The sequence below is a fragment of the Schistocerca nitens genome, chromosome 1, assembly GCF_023898315.1.
Source record: "Schistocerca nitens isolate TAMUIC-IGC-003100 chromosome 1, iqSchNite1.1, whole genome shotgun sequence".
Taxonomy (NCBI): Eukaryota; Metazoa; Arthropoda; class Insecta; order Orthoptera; family Acrididae; genus Schistocerca; species Schistocerca nitens.
Window position 1 is genome coordinate 1,131,169,963 of NC_064614.1, and position 13,804 is coordinate 1,131,183,766.

General features: G+C 44.8%; 1 protein-coding gene across 1 annotated transcript in view; it reads left to right on the forward strand.

The window, feature by feature from the left end:
- LOC126199381 (4-hydroxyphenylpyruvate dioxygenase) overlaps window positions 1–13,804 on the forward strand; it is a 140,782-nt gene that overhangs the window by 21,563 nt on the left and 105,415 nt on the right. The window contains exon 2 of the mRNA XM_049936302.1: window positions 12,187–12,213. Coding sequence (XP_049792259.1) covers window positions 12,187–12,213 — 27 coding nt within the window. The remainder of the gene's footprint in view (window positions 1–12,186; window positions 12,214–13,804) is intronic.

Below are 13,804 nucleotides of genomic sequence, written 5' to 3' on the forward strand. Positions count from 1 at the left end.
TTAGAGTTTCTTAATGCTTTTGATTTTACAGCTGTGCTTTCGTTGTAATTAGTTCCACAGCCTTCATGTCCTGATAATTCTATCTATACGTTTCTTTGCGTAGCTGTTATCTCCAAACAAACGTTTGGAATTGTTGAACTTTGTTATTAACTGGAATTCCTCCACTTCCTGGTTGTATTACGCTGGATATGCATCTAGTCAGGCTTGGCTTCCTCACATTCCGGTTTACGAACGTATCGCGAAGTAAAGATACCATGCATTTCACTGTGTTGTCCACTATCTATTCAGGCACAATTCAAGGCACATCCTCCAGCTTCATTAGACCGTGGTTCGTCTCCCGTTTTAATCTACCAGGAAGTTTCAAAACAATGCACACTCCGCTTCAGAGCAGAGCGAAAGAATGTCCCACTATGGAAACCATATTTACGTACAAGCTTCCCCCTGAAACGATCTGCGTTGTGGGCGAGTTTCTAATAACAATACAGGCACTCAGATACGACCACATATAGCATGTACCAGCTATATTCGATAATAATATTAGCGCAGCTCTGTCTAAAACAGGACATCAGCCGTGGAACTTGGAAAGGCAATCTGTCTTTGACGTACGGTACAGGAACTACTTTATCAGTGTACCAAAATGGCTCAAATGGCTCTATGCACTATGCGCCTTAACATCTGAGGACATCAGTCCCCTAGAACTTAGAAATACTTAAACCTAACTAACCTAAGGACATTACACGCATCCATGCCCGAGGCAGGATTCGAACCTGCGACCGTAGCAGCAGCGCGGTTCCGGACTGAAGCGCCTACAACCGCTCGGTCACAGCGGCCGGCTATCAGTTTATCGAGCAATACAAAAGAATCAACTTCTGAAGGGAAAAGGGCATTGCGGCATCATAGAGAATAAGACGGTGACCAACCAGCAAAGAGTAGTATCAATAAACTGATACTTTTCTTCGTATGTCTACCTTATACGCTACCTGATCAAAAGTATCCGAACACCTATCAGTAGACATTATTATGGGGCGTGTCCACTCTTCTCCTTTATGACGGCTTGGACTCTACTGGAGGCACTTTCAGTGCGGTGTCTGAATGACTGTAGAGAAGTGGTGACCCACCTCAAGAGCCGAAACCAGTAAAGATTTTGATGTTGTATGTTGGGGTGTGGTGCGAAGTCGACGTTGGAACTCCTCCCAGAAGTGTTCCAGTGTGCTCAGGTCGGGGCTCTTGGCAGGGCACTCCATTTCAGGAATTTTACTGCCTCACACTTCCTGCTTTATGACAGGATACACTGCCATCCTGGTGCGTATCGCCGTTCCCGAACTGTTCCTGTGCGGTACTCAGTACACAATGCCGTAAAAGTCTTCAAATCCTTCCGCTTTTAGTGCCGTCTTTGGCGTTATAAAGTGACCACCGCCTAAACACGAAAACCAGCCCCATATTCTAACCCTCCGTACTTCACTGTTGGCATTGTACATGGTGGTAGATAATGGTCTAAGGACATTCGCACCCGTGTCCTTCCCTCTGATTGTCACAGGGTACAGAGTAATTAATCATTCAAAATCACCCGTTTCCAGTCATCCACAGTCCACTGGCGTCTTTCTTTCCCTACGCATATTGTACTAGCTGGACTGCTGGTAGCACTTTGAAACTCACGAGTGATTCCTTTCAGTGATTTCTTACAACTACTGTGCGCAATGCTCTAGTGTCCCTCTCCGTCAGTACATGTGGTCTGGCTGATGTTGGTTTAGCTGTGGTTGTTTTTTCACGTTTCCACTTCACAGTCGCACCACCAAAATTCGACCTGAGCAGCTTCAGAAGGGGCTGAAATGTCCCTAATGGATTTGTCATCCAGGTGACGTCGAATGAATAGTTCACGTTCGAATTCACTATCTGCTGTTTCTCCACTAACAACACAGTACCCTCTGCTTCCTTTTACACTGGCAGCTTCGCCTCTCGTGATATTTAGTGGCCATTTCCGCATTACATATTGTTGTTGTTGTGGTCTTCAGTCCAGAGACTAGTTTCATGCAGCTCTCCATGCTACTCTATCCTGTGCAAGCTTCTTCGCCGGCCGCAGTGTCCAAGCGGTTCTAGGCGCTTCAGTCCGGAACCGCGCGACTGCTACGGTCGCAGGTTCGAATCCTGCCTCGGGCATGGATGTGTGTGATGTCCTTAGGTTAGTTAGGTTTAAGTAGTTGTAAGTTCTAGGGGACTGATGACCTCAGATGTTAAGTTCCATAGTGCTCAGAGCCATTTGAATCATTTTTGAACCAAGCTTCTTCATCTCGCAGCACCTACTGCAAACCTACATCCTTATGAATCTGTTTATTCATCTCTTGGTCTCCCTCTACGATTTTTACCCTCCGCGCTGCCCTCCAATACTAAATTTGTGATCCCTTGATGCCTCTGAACATGTCCTACCAACCGATCCCTTCTTCTAGTCAAGTCGTGCCACAAATTTCACATCTCTCCAATTATATTCAATACCTCCTCATTAGCTATGTGATCTACCCATCTAATCTTCAGCATTCTTCTGTAGCACCACATTTCGAAAGCTTCTGTTCTCTTTTTGTCTAAACAATTTATCGTCCACGTTTCACTTCCATACATGGGTACACTCCATACAAATACTTTCAGAAACGACTTTCTGACACTTAAATCTATACTCGATGTTTACAAATTTCTCTTCTTCAGAAATGCTTTCCTTGCCATTGCCAGTCTACATTTTATATCCTCTCTACTTCGACCATCATCAGTTATTTTGCTTCCCAGATAGCAAAACTCCTTTACTACTTTAAGTGTCTCATTTCCTAATCTAATACCCTCAGCATCACCTGACTTAATTCGACTACATTCCACTATCCTCGTTTTGCTTTTGTTGATGTTCATCTTATATCCGCCTTTCAAGACACTGTCCATTCCGTTCAGCTGCTCTTCCAGGTCCTGTGCTGTCTCTGACAGAATTACAATGTCATCGGCGAAACTCAAAGTTTTTATTTCTTCTCCATAGATTTTAATTCCTACTCCAAATTTTTCTTTTGTTTCCTTTACTGATTGCTCAATATACATATGGAATAAGATGGGGGATAGACTACAACCCTGTCTCACTCCCTTCCCAACCACCGCTTCCCTTTCATACCCAAGGACTCTTATAACTGCCATCTGGTTTCTGTACAAATTGTAAATAGCCTTTCGCTCCCTGTATTTTACCCCTGCCACAATCAGAATTTGAAATAGAGTATTCCAGTCAACATTGTCAAAAGCTTTCTCTAAGTCTACAAATGCTAGAAACGTAGGTTTGCCTTTACTTAATCTATTTTCTAAGGTAAGTCCTAGGGTCAGTATTGCCACACGTGTTCCAACATTTCTACGGAATCCCAACTGATCTTCCCCCGGGGTCGGCTTCTACCAGTTTTTCCATTCGTCTGTAAAGAATTCGTGTTAGTATTTTGCAGCCGTGGCTTATTAAACTGACAGTTCGGTAATTTTCACATCTGTGAACCCCTGCTTTCTTCGGGATTGGAATTATTATATTCTTTTTGAAGTTTGAGGGCATTTCGCCTGTCTCATACATCTTGCTCACCAGATGGTAGAGTTTTGTTAGGGCTGGATCTCCCAAGGCTATCAGTAGTTCTAATGAAATGCTGTCTACTCCCGGGGCCTGGTTTCGACTTAGATCTTTCAGTGCTCTGTCAAACTCGTCACGCAGTGTCATCTTTCCTATTTCATCTTCATCTACATCCTCTTCCATTTCCATAATATTGTCCTCAAGAACATCGCCCTTGTATAGACCCTCGATATACTCCTTTAACCTTCCTGCTTTCGCTTCTTTCATTACATATTAATGTCCGGGTACTTTTAATCAGATGGTGTACGGGCTTTGTGGGTACTGTAACGAAAGGGGAATTTGATGAATGACACCAATTTGGGAATCCTCTCACATGACGGGACAACAGAACTTCGCAGGGATTCAACTACTCTTTCCAAGAAGAAAATGATACTCGAAGTTAATACTGTTACGTCACCGTGCAATACCACTAATGAGAGTGCAAAACGGACACGGGTGTTATCTTGCACGTACCGCATTGCGAAGATCATCATTCAGAACTGGCAGACATAAATCACCTGTTGCTTGGGTGTTATCGCTAAGACAGTTAGCTGGTAACACTCTATAAGGCAGTCGTCAAACTGGGACCTCCTCTTCCTGCAAGTGTCACGAAGCATGTCCGACAGCCAGAAATCTATGTGCACTTCCCGAGACATTTTCAAGAGGCGTACACATATCTCTGAATTCCAGAATGTAAAGTTAACGAGCCACAGCAGGAGTCTCACGTGATTGACTCCAAAGGTGCACACCAACAGCTGATCCCAGAGGAAGAAACCGTGCTATTTGTTCACAGTCTTAACTGCTACCCGCATTAATTATTTATATTCGATTATGATCTCCACAGAACGCCCACCGACTGAAATACGGTTGTTCTCAGTATAACATCGTTATAACGCATAAAAATTAAGATTTTTCGAAACTTCATGTAAACATAACAAGGAAATATGTTCAAAATGTTCAAATGTGTGTGAAATCTTATGGGACTTAACTGCTAAGGTCATCAGTCCCTAAGCTTACACACTACTTAACCTAAATTATCCTAAGGACAAACACACACACCCATGCCCAAGGGAGGACTCGAACCTCCGCCGGGACCAGCCGCACAAGGAAACATGTAATTTGTTAAGTTATTAAATAACAATGTGCGTGGCCCAATAGCTGGAAAGCTAGCGCCAAATAAATACAATAAAACTGATTGTAAATTGTGTAGGAATGAGGAGAACTACCAAAATATGCATAAAATATCGGAAGTAATAGGAAAGCAAAGGTTAATATCCTTTGGACATCTCTACCAAATGAATGAGAACAGGCAAACGAATCAAAGACATCAACACTAGTACGGATTACATAAATAAGAAAAGAACTAGAAAGGAACAACATCAAATAATGGAAAATAACAAAATGAAACCTTTTTATGAATAAAATACTAAATTTAGAACGCTTTCAAGGCAGGCGAAATGAGAAATTGGGAACAACATGGACAGAAGAAAGGAAAAGACAACATAGGGAGAATATGAAAAGATACGAAGATAAAAAAGATATTTTGAGTTCCGCATTTGGTAGTATTACTCAGTATAGGATCATTTACAGTCACCATGATTTTGACTTTAAAGGTTTGCAAGAATCTGTCTGTATCTCACTATTAGCCTCGCTGCCCCCCCCCCCCTCCCACTACAGACACAGAGAGGTGGAGAGGAAGAGAGAGAGAATGAGAGAGTGCTTCAGTGTCTCGTCCGCTCCATAACATTCTCCTGTCTACATTAACAGAAGGTCCCACTGATATCCGCGGCGCCAAGTGAAACCGAGACGAAACACCAACATAAAATTCCCTTCCGTTTTGCCGAAAAAATGTGGCTCAATATTTGTCGCTGACGCAGCTCAACGAGTTTCTGTTGTGACGCGACACCTCTGTGAGATAGGGCTGAGGTGCACGATAAGGCACAACGCGACGGCCTAAATGAGGCACGAGAAGACCCTGAAGAGGAAGTGGAATGTCGCCACCGGTGCTCTCGCGGCTTTTGTGAAGCACGACGTAACAGTCGCTCTGGAGAATGCCGTGACCGTGAAAATATATTTTTCTTTTATTTAACCGGACGACAGTCACTGGGAATAACAAAGGAAAGGCTGGTCAAAATAAAAAGCCTTCGTTCGTACTTCAAGGAAATATTTTATTTAACGTCTATAATAAAGAGTGAGATCACCCACGAGTTTAATTTCTTTTCAGTTGTCAACACCTTTGACCTACACTGACACAGATTCAGGTCCATTTATTTTACGATGATTCCTGGTCCTGAGAACTAAAGGCATCGAAGAGAGGTAATAGGATTTACCCATATCTCTATTGTAGACCTCTGGGATCTGAAATGTCCGATAAGCAATGACGTCAAGGCTGTTAAAACTTTCTAGACCTGCAACTTTTTCGACTTTAGGTCCACGTACTAGAGCGATCACCGTGCTGATTGGCATCATTGTTGCTAAGGGTTAAGTTAAGAACTCCACCACAGAACACTGATGGAGCATGCAGGATGACTTGTGCACCAACATAGGTGGACTTAGAAAATTTATGATCCGTTGCGTAAGCCGAGGACCGCCAAACGTACATCGAGAACCGGGGGCTCGTGTTTGCGCACGTGTTCCTCAATGTCGAACGACAGCAAGGAGGATCATGGACCAGGTTCTAAGGCCTTGGTTGGGACAAAGAAGTACTAACTATAAAAACTAACTAAAACTAAACTTCGTCCGAACAGTACCGACCGACCGTCGTGTCATCCTCAGCCCACAGGTGTCAATGGATGCGGATATGGAGGGGCATGTGGTCAGCACACTGCTCTCCTGGCAGTCAAGTCAAGTAGCTCCTCAGTTTGTCTCACAAGGGCTACCCATTATGGCCGCACACCCACCGTCGTCGCCGGCCGTTGTGGCCGAGTGGTTCTAGGCGCCTCAGTCTGGAACTGCGCTGCTGCTACGGTCGCAGGTTCGAATCCTGTCTCGGGCATGGATGTGTGTAATGTCCTTAGGTTAGTTAGGTTTAAGCAGTTCTAAGTCTAGGGGACTGATGACCTCAGATGTTAAGTCCCATAGTGCTCAGAGCCATTTTTGAGCCACCGTCGTCTCGACTGCACGGATATCGCTTCGCAGTTTTCGCCCCTCCAGCGGAACTGATCTCAGAAGTTTGTTTATACATTGTCCCGTCTAGTTAAGAACCATTCCCTGCCGTGTGGGTCGGGCATAAAACGTCTCTGAGTCACGTTGTGATTCTACTCGTGTTAACTAGCAATTGAAAATTGATATCGTTTTCCAGAGAGATTTCATACACTTTCAACCACGGCAGATCCAAAGACAGTTTTTTTTATTACTCTACAGTAAGATATCAGTTGAGTTCCAGTCTATTTTTACTAATTTGTTTCTCTGAGTAACTTGATTTAGTTACTTTAGCAGTTTGTATGCATTCCTTGAATCCTATTAAATATGTTTGAAACTGGTTTATCAGCTTCCTTCAATAGCCCTTGAATGTTTACAGATATGATTGTCTATGTACTAGCTGATTATGGAATTTAGTAAGTACTGGGAATGTCTCATATGTTTTGTTTTATTGTCACGATTAAGTTCTTAATTAATGAGAGATGGCAATGGGGAATCAATGAAAGGAGAGTTGATTCTAGTGTGTATTGTTTCGGTATAACAGTCAGCCAGTATTACATTCCTTCGTGTACCTATCACCAAAGATATGCTTTCCCATGAGACTGTCCTTTGCCATTAATGTCCGATAATTTATAAATATGTCTCTGGGCCTTACAATGTGTAAGCTTCTCAATTCTCACGACACGATATTAATTATGAGTTAGAATCCTTTCAATGTCTGTTCAGCACAAGTTTAGTCTTTTAACTGGCACTATTTTCACTTCTCGTTTATTACAGGAATTACCTTGACAACGAGCGACAAAGATACTAGTGTGATCAAACTATTTTCGGTCCCAATACTCTTTAATAATTCGCATACAGCGAATAAAGTCCTAAGTCAACATAAAAGTTTCCGTATTGTCAAAAAATCTCTTCACAATCGTAAATATACGATAGTAACGTTTCGTTTACACGTACAATCATAATTCACTTGAATATCAAAGTTCGTACACCCAATCACCTCTAATTGACTCTGTCTCTGAATTTATCTCAAATTAATCTATTCTCCACCACTCCAACGTCTAATCCAGTTCTAAGACTCCTATTTAATTAGGCTTCTAATCCAAAAATTCCGGTTAGCACGGAAGAACTGCGAACACACTCGCCACCGCTGAAAACAAAAACTCAAGAGACCTAATAATGCTGCGCATTGGTTTATATATTGCATTCAAAACAAAACGCAGCTCTGTTATGTCTTCCTTGGATTCCCTTTGTACTACTTTGCGTTACTCTATTTCGAATATCTGCTCTTCGTAAAATTTCGACTAACTATAGCTACGAAATACTATTAACGTTTTTAGGCTCTTAGGTCATTTCGTATTACAGAATTTAATCTAATATTCGTTTCTGTATAACCACTCGCTAAAGAGCGGTTACACCATCCAAGTGCTAGCCCAGCACGACAGCGCTTAACTTCAGTGATCCGACGGGAACCGGTGTTACCAATGCGGCAAGCCCGTTGGGCTGCTACCAGGGACAGTTGGATTCCAGTTACGTCCTGTGGTGGTATTTTAACGTCGTCACAAAGAAACCGTTCCATGTTCTAACAATACCACCACTAGCAAAGTAGGTTATAAGTCAGATTAATAATGTTGCTCACGCAGCATATGTTCGATTTATCGGGCAATAACGAAGTTATTGACTGTGGATGGTATCGTCAGAATGGAAATAATGAAGTCACTGTAAAAAAGTCATTAATTTTGTCACTTACTTTGAATGGATTGCCACGTAGATTTCGTCGAAGTTGTTATGGCTCAGCCGGCCGTTGTGGCCGAGCGGTTCTAGGCGCTTCAGTCCGGAACCGCGCGACCGCTACGGTCGCAGGTTCGAATCCTGCCTCGGGCATGGATGTGTGTGATGTCCTTAGGTTAGTTAGGTTTAAGTAGTTCTAAGTGCTAGGGGACTGATGACCTCAGATGTTAAGTCCCATAGTGCTTAGAGCCATTTTTTTGTTATGGCTCATCTTGTTGATTCTAGGGTGATTCCACTTTGACTTCTAGAAGGTCCAGATCTGTATTTTAGCAATATTTGAAGACATAACAAATGCGTTTCTCAGGAAATTCTTAATGATCGAACAATCCCAGATCAGAACAATGGTATGGTAGAAATAATTTTTGACTTGGTGTTCATGATCCACATTTTTATTAAACTTGTTGTAAATTCACATATACTTCTTAATTGTCACATCATCAAGAAAACAGTTTTGTATCAATCTTCATATATTTAATTTCCACTTTAACCAAACACAAAACTTGAATGTTCTTTTACAAAGTAAAATAACAACTTAACTTCTGCAAAGTGAAACAAAGACTGCTCTGTGAGCATTCGCGCCAAAACGGTTACGAGAAAGTCAAAGATTATGACAGTCTCACAGAAATGAATACACACAACAACCATATCACTGTAATATATCGATACATCGGAGTACCTATACATTAATAAAACTGTGGTGTCACTGCCAGACACCACACTTGCTAGGTGGTAGCTTAAATCGGCCGCGGTCCATTAGTACATGTCGGACCCGCGTGTCGCCACTGTGTGATCGCAGACCGAGCGCCACCACACGGCAGGTCTCGAGAGACGGACTAGCACTCGCCCCAGTTGTACGACGACGTTGCTAGCGACCATACTGACGAAGCCTTTGCTCTCATTTGCCGAGAGACAGTTAGAATAGCCTTCAGCTAAGTTAATGGCTACGACTTAGCAAGGCGCCAATTGTCACAGTGCATGTATCTTACGAGTCTCATTTGTATAGTCAAGAGAGATGTATCACAAGGATTGATTAAAAGTTAAGTATATTCCAAAGCTACGTATTTTCTTTATAGCAGTCATAACGTATCCTGTTCCAGACTTGACGCCAGTCGGCGTGTGTGTACGCGTGCCTTTCGGCTTCCTTCTGAGTGTGGCGTAGCGAGCTTGTTACGCCACAACAAAAACCAAATGTGAATATTGTTACAAAAATATGTCTGTTACTTCGCAGAAAAGTAGTACGATACACTGGTATCGAGAACTGGGGATGGAGTGCCGTAATGGTCACGTAAATAAAGAACCATTACAACGTCCAGCGCCTTTGGACGGGCGAAGTCTGGACGAAACGTGAAACGCAAAGTCTTTTTGCGACAGGTGTCTACCATGTTGGTCTATGAGGAAGGCATCACTCTGCAGCGACTGAAGTAAACACAACACGCGACACGTGCCTCGCTAGCGGAGCGCTGGCCGTGACTGCTCCGTAACATGGCCAGCGTCAGACTGAACTAAGAAGTAAATCCTCTATCAGGTCCTGAGGACCTCGTGATGTCTTCCGGCCACGGTTTCCTTTGCAATGTTGGTTAGGCGGATGCGATATGGAGGACCGTGGTTTCAGCACGCAGCACTTCCGGCCGTTGTCGCCTTTCCAAACCTCGGAGCCGCTAATTATCATTCACGTATCTCCTGAGATGGCTTTACGTAGCCGAATGGACCCCGTCCCCGTCCTCCCACCGAGCAAAATACCTGGGAGCACCAGGAAATGAACCCGGGTCCCCGATATGGCAGCCAGGCGTGCTGAACAACCAGCTAAGGAATCGGACGGTAAAGAAAAAACAATAAGTTCCATTCGTTTCCAGCACGGTCATGATAGTGGTGTGCTTACCCTACCCAACTCCATACTGCATCCAGATGACGGCATTGGTTGAGGGTGACACAATTGTCGGTCGGTCCCGATTGGCCCGTCTCTTACCACAGTGGTGGAACTTTGCTTTGCTTTCCTTGTCAGCAAGGTACGTTCATACACTCTTGTTTGTTTTCTAACGTCATTTGCCCACCTTCTATTAGATGGTCGTCTCAGTTTTTGTTCAAAAATGGTTCAAATGGCTCTGAGCACTATGGGACTTAACATCTATGGTCATCAGTCCCCTAGCACTTAGAACTACTTAAACCTAACTAACCTAAGGACATCACACACATCCATGCCCGAGGCAGGATTCGAACCTGCGACCGTAGCAGTCGCGCGGTTCCGGACTGAGCGCCTAGACCGGCTCGGCCACCGCGGCCGGCTCAGTTTTTGTTATCTCGTAGAATTCAACACAGAGCTTCGTTTCGCCCGTCTACGTATGCCGTCCACCTCGACTTCGTTTTCTTTACTGTTATAATTACGTCTTCCACTTCACTCTGTTCCATGCTTCCTTTCTTACCCAGTGACTCCCAATAATTCCCCAGCACGTATCCTTGTCTCTCTTGCTGAGCAGTCCTTAGTTTTTCAATGGGTGCCACATTAAAAGTCTATTTCTCACTACTATAAGTTAAGCTGGTAATACGAACGTGTTGGAAAGCTTTCCTTTAAAGAGACAGTGGAAGCTTAGTTTCGAATGCTGTTTCCAGTTTACCAAACAGACTCTAGACCTTTTCTGTTAGTCTGTTTATTTCTTTTGTATCTCATAAAAAAATTACTTTCAACTAGCAAAAAACTAGTCAATTAGCTGGACTACTTTAATGCTAGTTTATACTACTTTGTTTCCGATGTGCTGATTATTTCAGTCTTAATACAACTGTTTTTTGATACTTCAAAATGGTTCAAATGGCTCTGAACACTATGGGACTTAACATTTGAGGTCATCAGTCCCCTAGAACTTACAACTACTTAAACATAACTAACCTAAGGACAGCACACACACATCCATGCCCGAGGCGGGGTTCGAACCTGCGACCGTAGCAGTCGCGCGGTTCCGGACTGAAGCGCCTAGACCCGCTCGGCACCGCGGCCGGCTTTGATACTTCCTGTACTAAGTCGTTCCATTAGTTTTTTGAGGTTATTAGCACCAACGGCAAATAGTTCAATGTCACCAGAAAAGCGAAGGTTCTCCATTAACACACATTTCGTCATGGTTGTCCAAGATAAGAAAACTCATTGTACGACTACTAACAATATGGTGGTGTGGAACGTCCCTACCTGAATTTGCCTTCAATCCTGAATTTCTCACTGTCCTGATGTAGACGAACTGAAATGCAGCATTGATGTATAAAATCACCAGTATAATGATAAAGATTGAATCAATACCCTTTTTCACAATAACTGTTAGCACAGATTAAGCCAAAGACTGCTTCAATTACTACGAGGGTAAGACAACGTCGCTAACAATAGGCTACGAGTAATGATGAAAGTAGCTGGCCGGTGTGGCCGAGCGGTTCTAGGCGCTTCAGTCCGGAACCGCGTGACTACTTCGGTCGCTGGTTCGAATTCTGCCTCGGGCATGGATGTGTGTGATGTCGTTAGGTTAGTTAGGTTTACGTAGTTGTAAGTATAGGGGACTGATGACCTCAGATGTCCCATAGTGCTTAGAGCCATTTGAACCATACATGACGAAAGTTTTTAGAAGAGAGTTCTCCGTGATGCTGACCCTTACTTTTATCTGTTTCAGACAACCTACACCGACAAGGGCGCCAAGGTAAGCTAGGTGGCAGTCTGTGCTGGCTGTTGCTGCTGCGTAGCCTCTGCACCGAGCAAACCGGTCCTACGAGACGCCGTCAACCCCGCTGGCGGTTGTCAGCGTGTGACGTCCTGGCGGCACGCAGGCCGTTACCTTCCAGCCACTTTCTAAAGACCGTAGAAGAGCACTTCCGCTTCTGAACGTAGTTTGTATTCGCCATCATCAGTGCGCACCGCACCCTCGATATGAATTTCCCTTAAGTTCGTCACATTTCGTTTCGCAGATACACTACTGGCCATTAAAATTGCTACACCACGAAGATGACGTACCACAGACGCGAAATTTAACCGACAGGAAGAAGATGCTGTGATATGCAAATGATTAGTTTTTCAGAGCATTCAGACAAGGTTGGCGCCGGTGGAGACACCTACAACGTGCTGACACGAGGAAAGTTTCCAACCGATTTCTCGTACACAAACAGCAGTTGACCGGCGTTGCCTGGTGAAACGTTGTTGTGATGCCTCGTGTTAAGGAGGAGAAATTGTTGTGTCTAGACAAGACAGCCTAGACACAATGAGAGGAAGCCGAAAGGCACGCGCTTAAACTCACGCAGGCTGGCGTGAGGTCTGAAACAGGATACGTAATGAATGCTATAAAGAAAAGTGCGTAGCTTCTGAAATGCTTTACTTTAATCCACATTTGTAGAACATCGCTCTTGATGATACATTAATAGAATCTCAATATCAATTGAATACGGCGCCTTGCTAGGTCGTAGCAATTGTAGCTGAAGGCTATGCTAACTATCGTCTCGGCAAATGAGAGCGTATTTGTCAGTAATCCATCTCAGGCAAAGTAGGCTGTACAACTAGGGCGAGTGCCAGGACGTCTCTCTAGACCTGCCGTGTGGTGGCGCTCGGTCTGCATTACTGACAGTGGCGACACGCGGGTCCGACGTATACTACCGAACCGCGGCCGATTTAAAAGCTACCACCTAGCAAGTGTGGTGTCTGGCGGTGACACCACATTCCTCCCCCGCAAATCGACGTACGGTTGTGTTATAAGGCTTCCGCCCGCCGTGGGGAGGACCCCATGTTGACGTATGCGACGAGGTGGGGAGCCTAACAACAGTCGAGGCTGTGCCACCCGCACCCGGCCATTCGGTCCGAGGGGAGCTAGGAAACGCCTGAAAACGTAGTCCAGGGTGCACGCCAACATGCGGTGTATGCGCCCGTAGAGAGACAGGAGAGGCCGAAGGGTTGACCTCCATCGCGTCGGGGTACCCGACGGGCGAAGACGACATCTGGTCCGGAGCGGGCAAGAGTTCCATGGCGGAGGACATCTGGTCACGGGAAGCGATCGGCCGCGCGTGACCCAGGGAGGCGCTTGGCGGCTGTAGCGAAGCGTCCACTGTGGGCGGCGCCGGCGGGAGAACAGACGGCGGCGGCGGCGGCGCGTCGCCATGGGGAAAATGGAAGGCAGCGTCGGTAACACCTGGGGATGAGGCGAGCCAGTAGATGGGTCCCCAGGGCGCTGACCGGACGGCACCGTCGCTGAAAGCAGACGGGGAGCGACAGAACCCGTGCGACGACAGAGGCGCAGCTGATTGAGA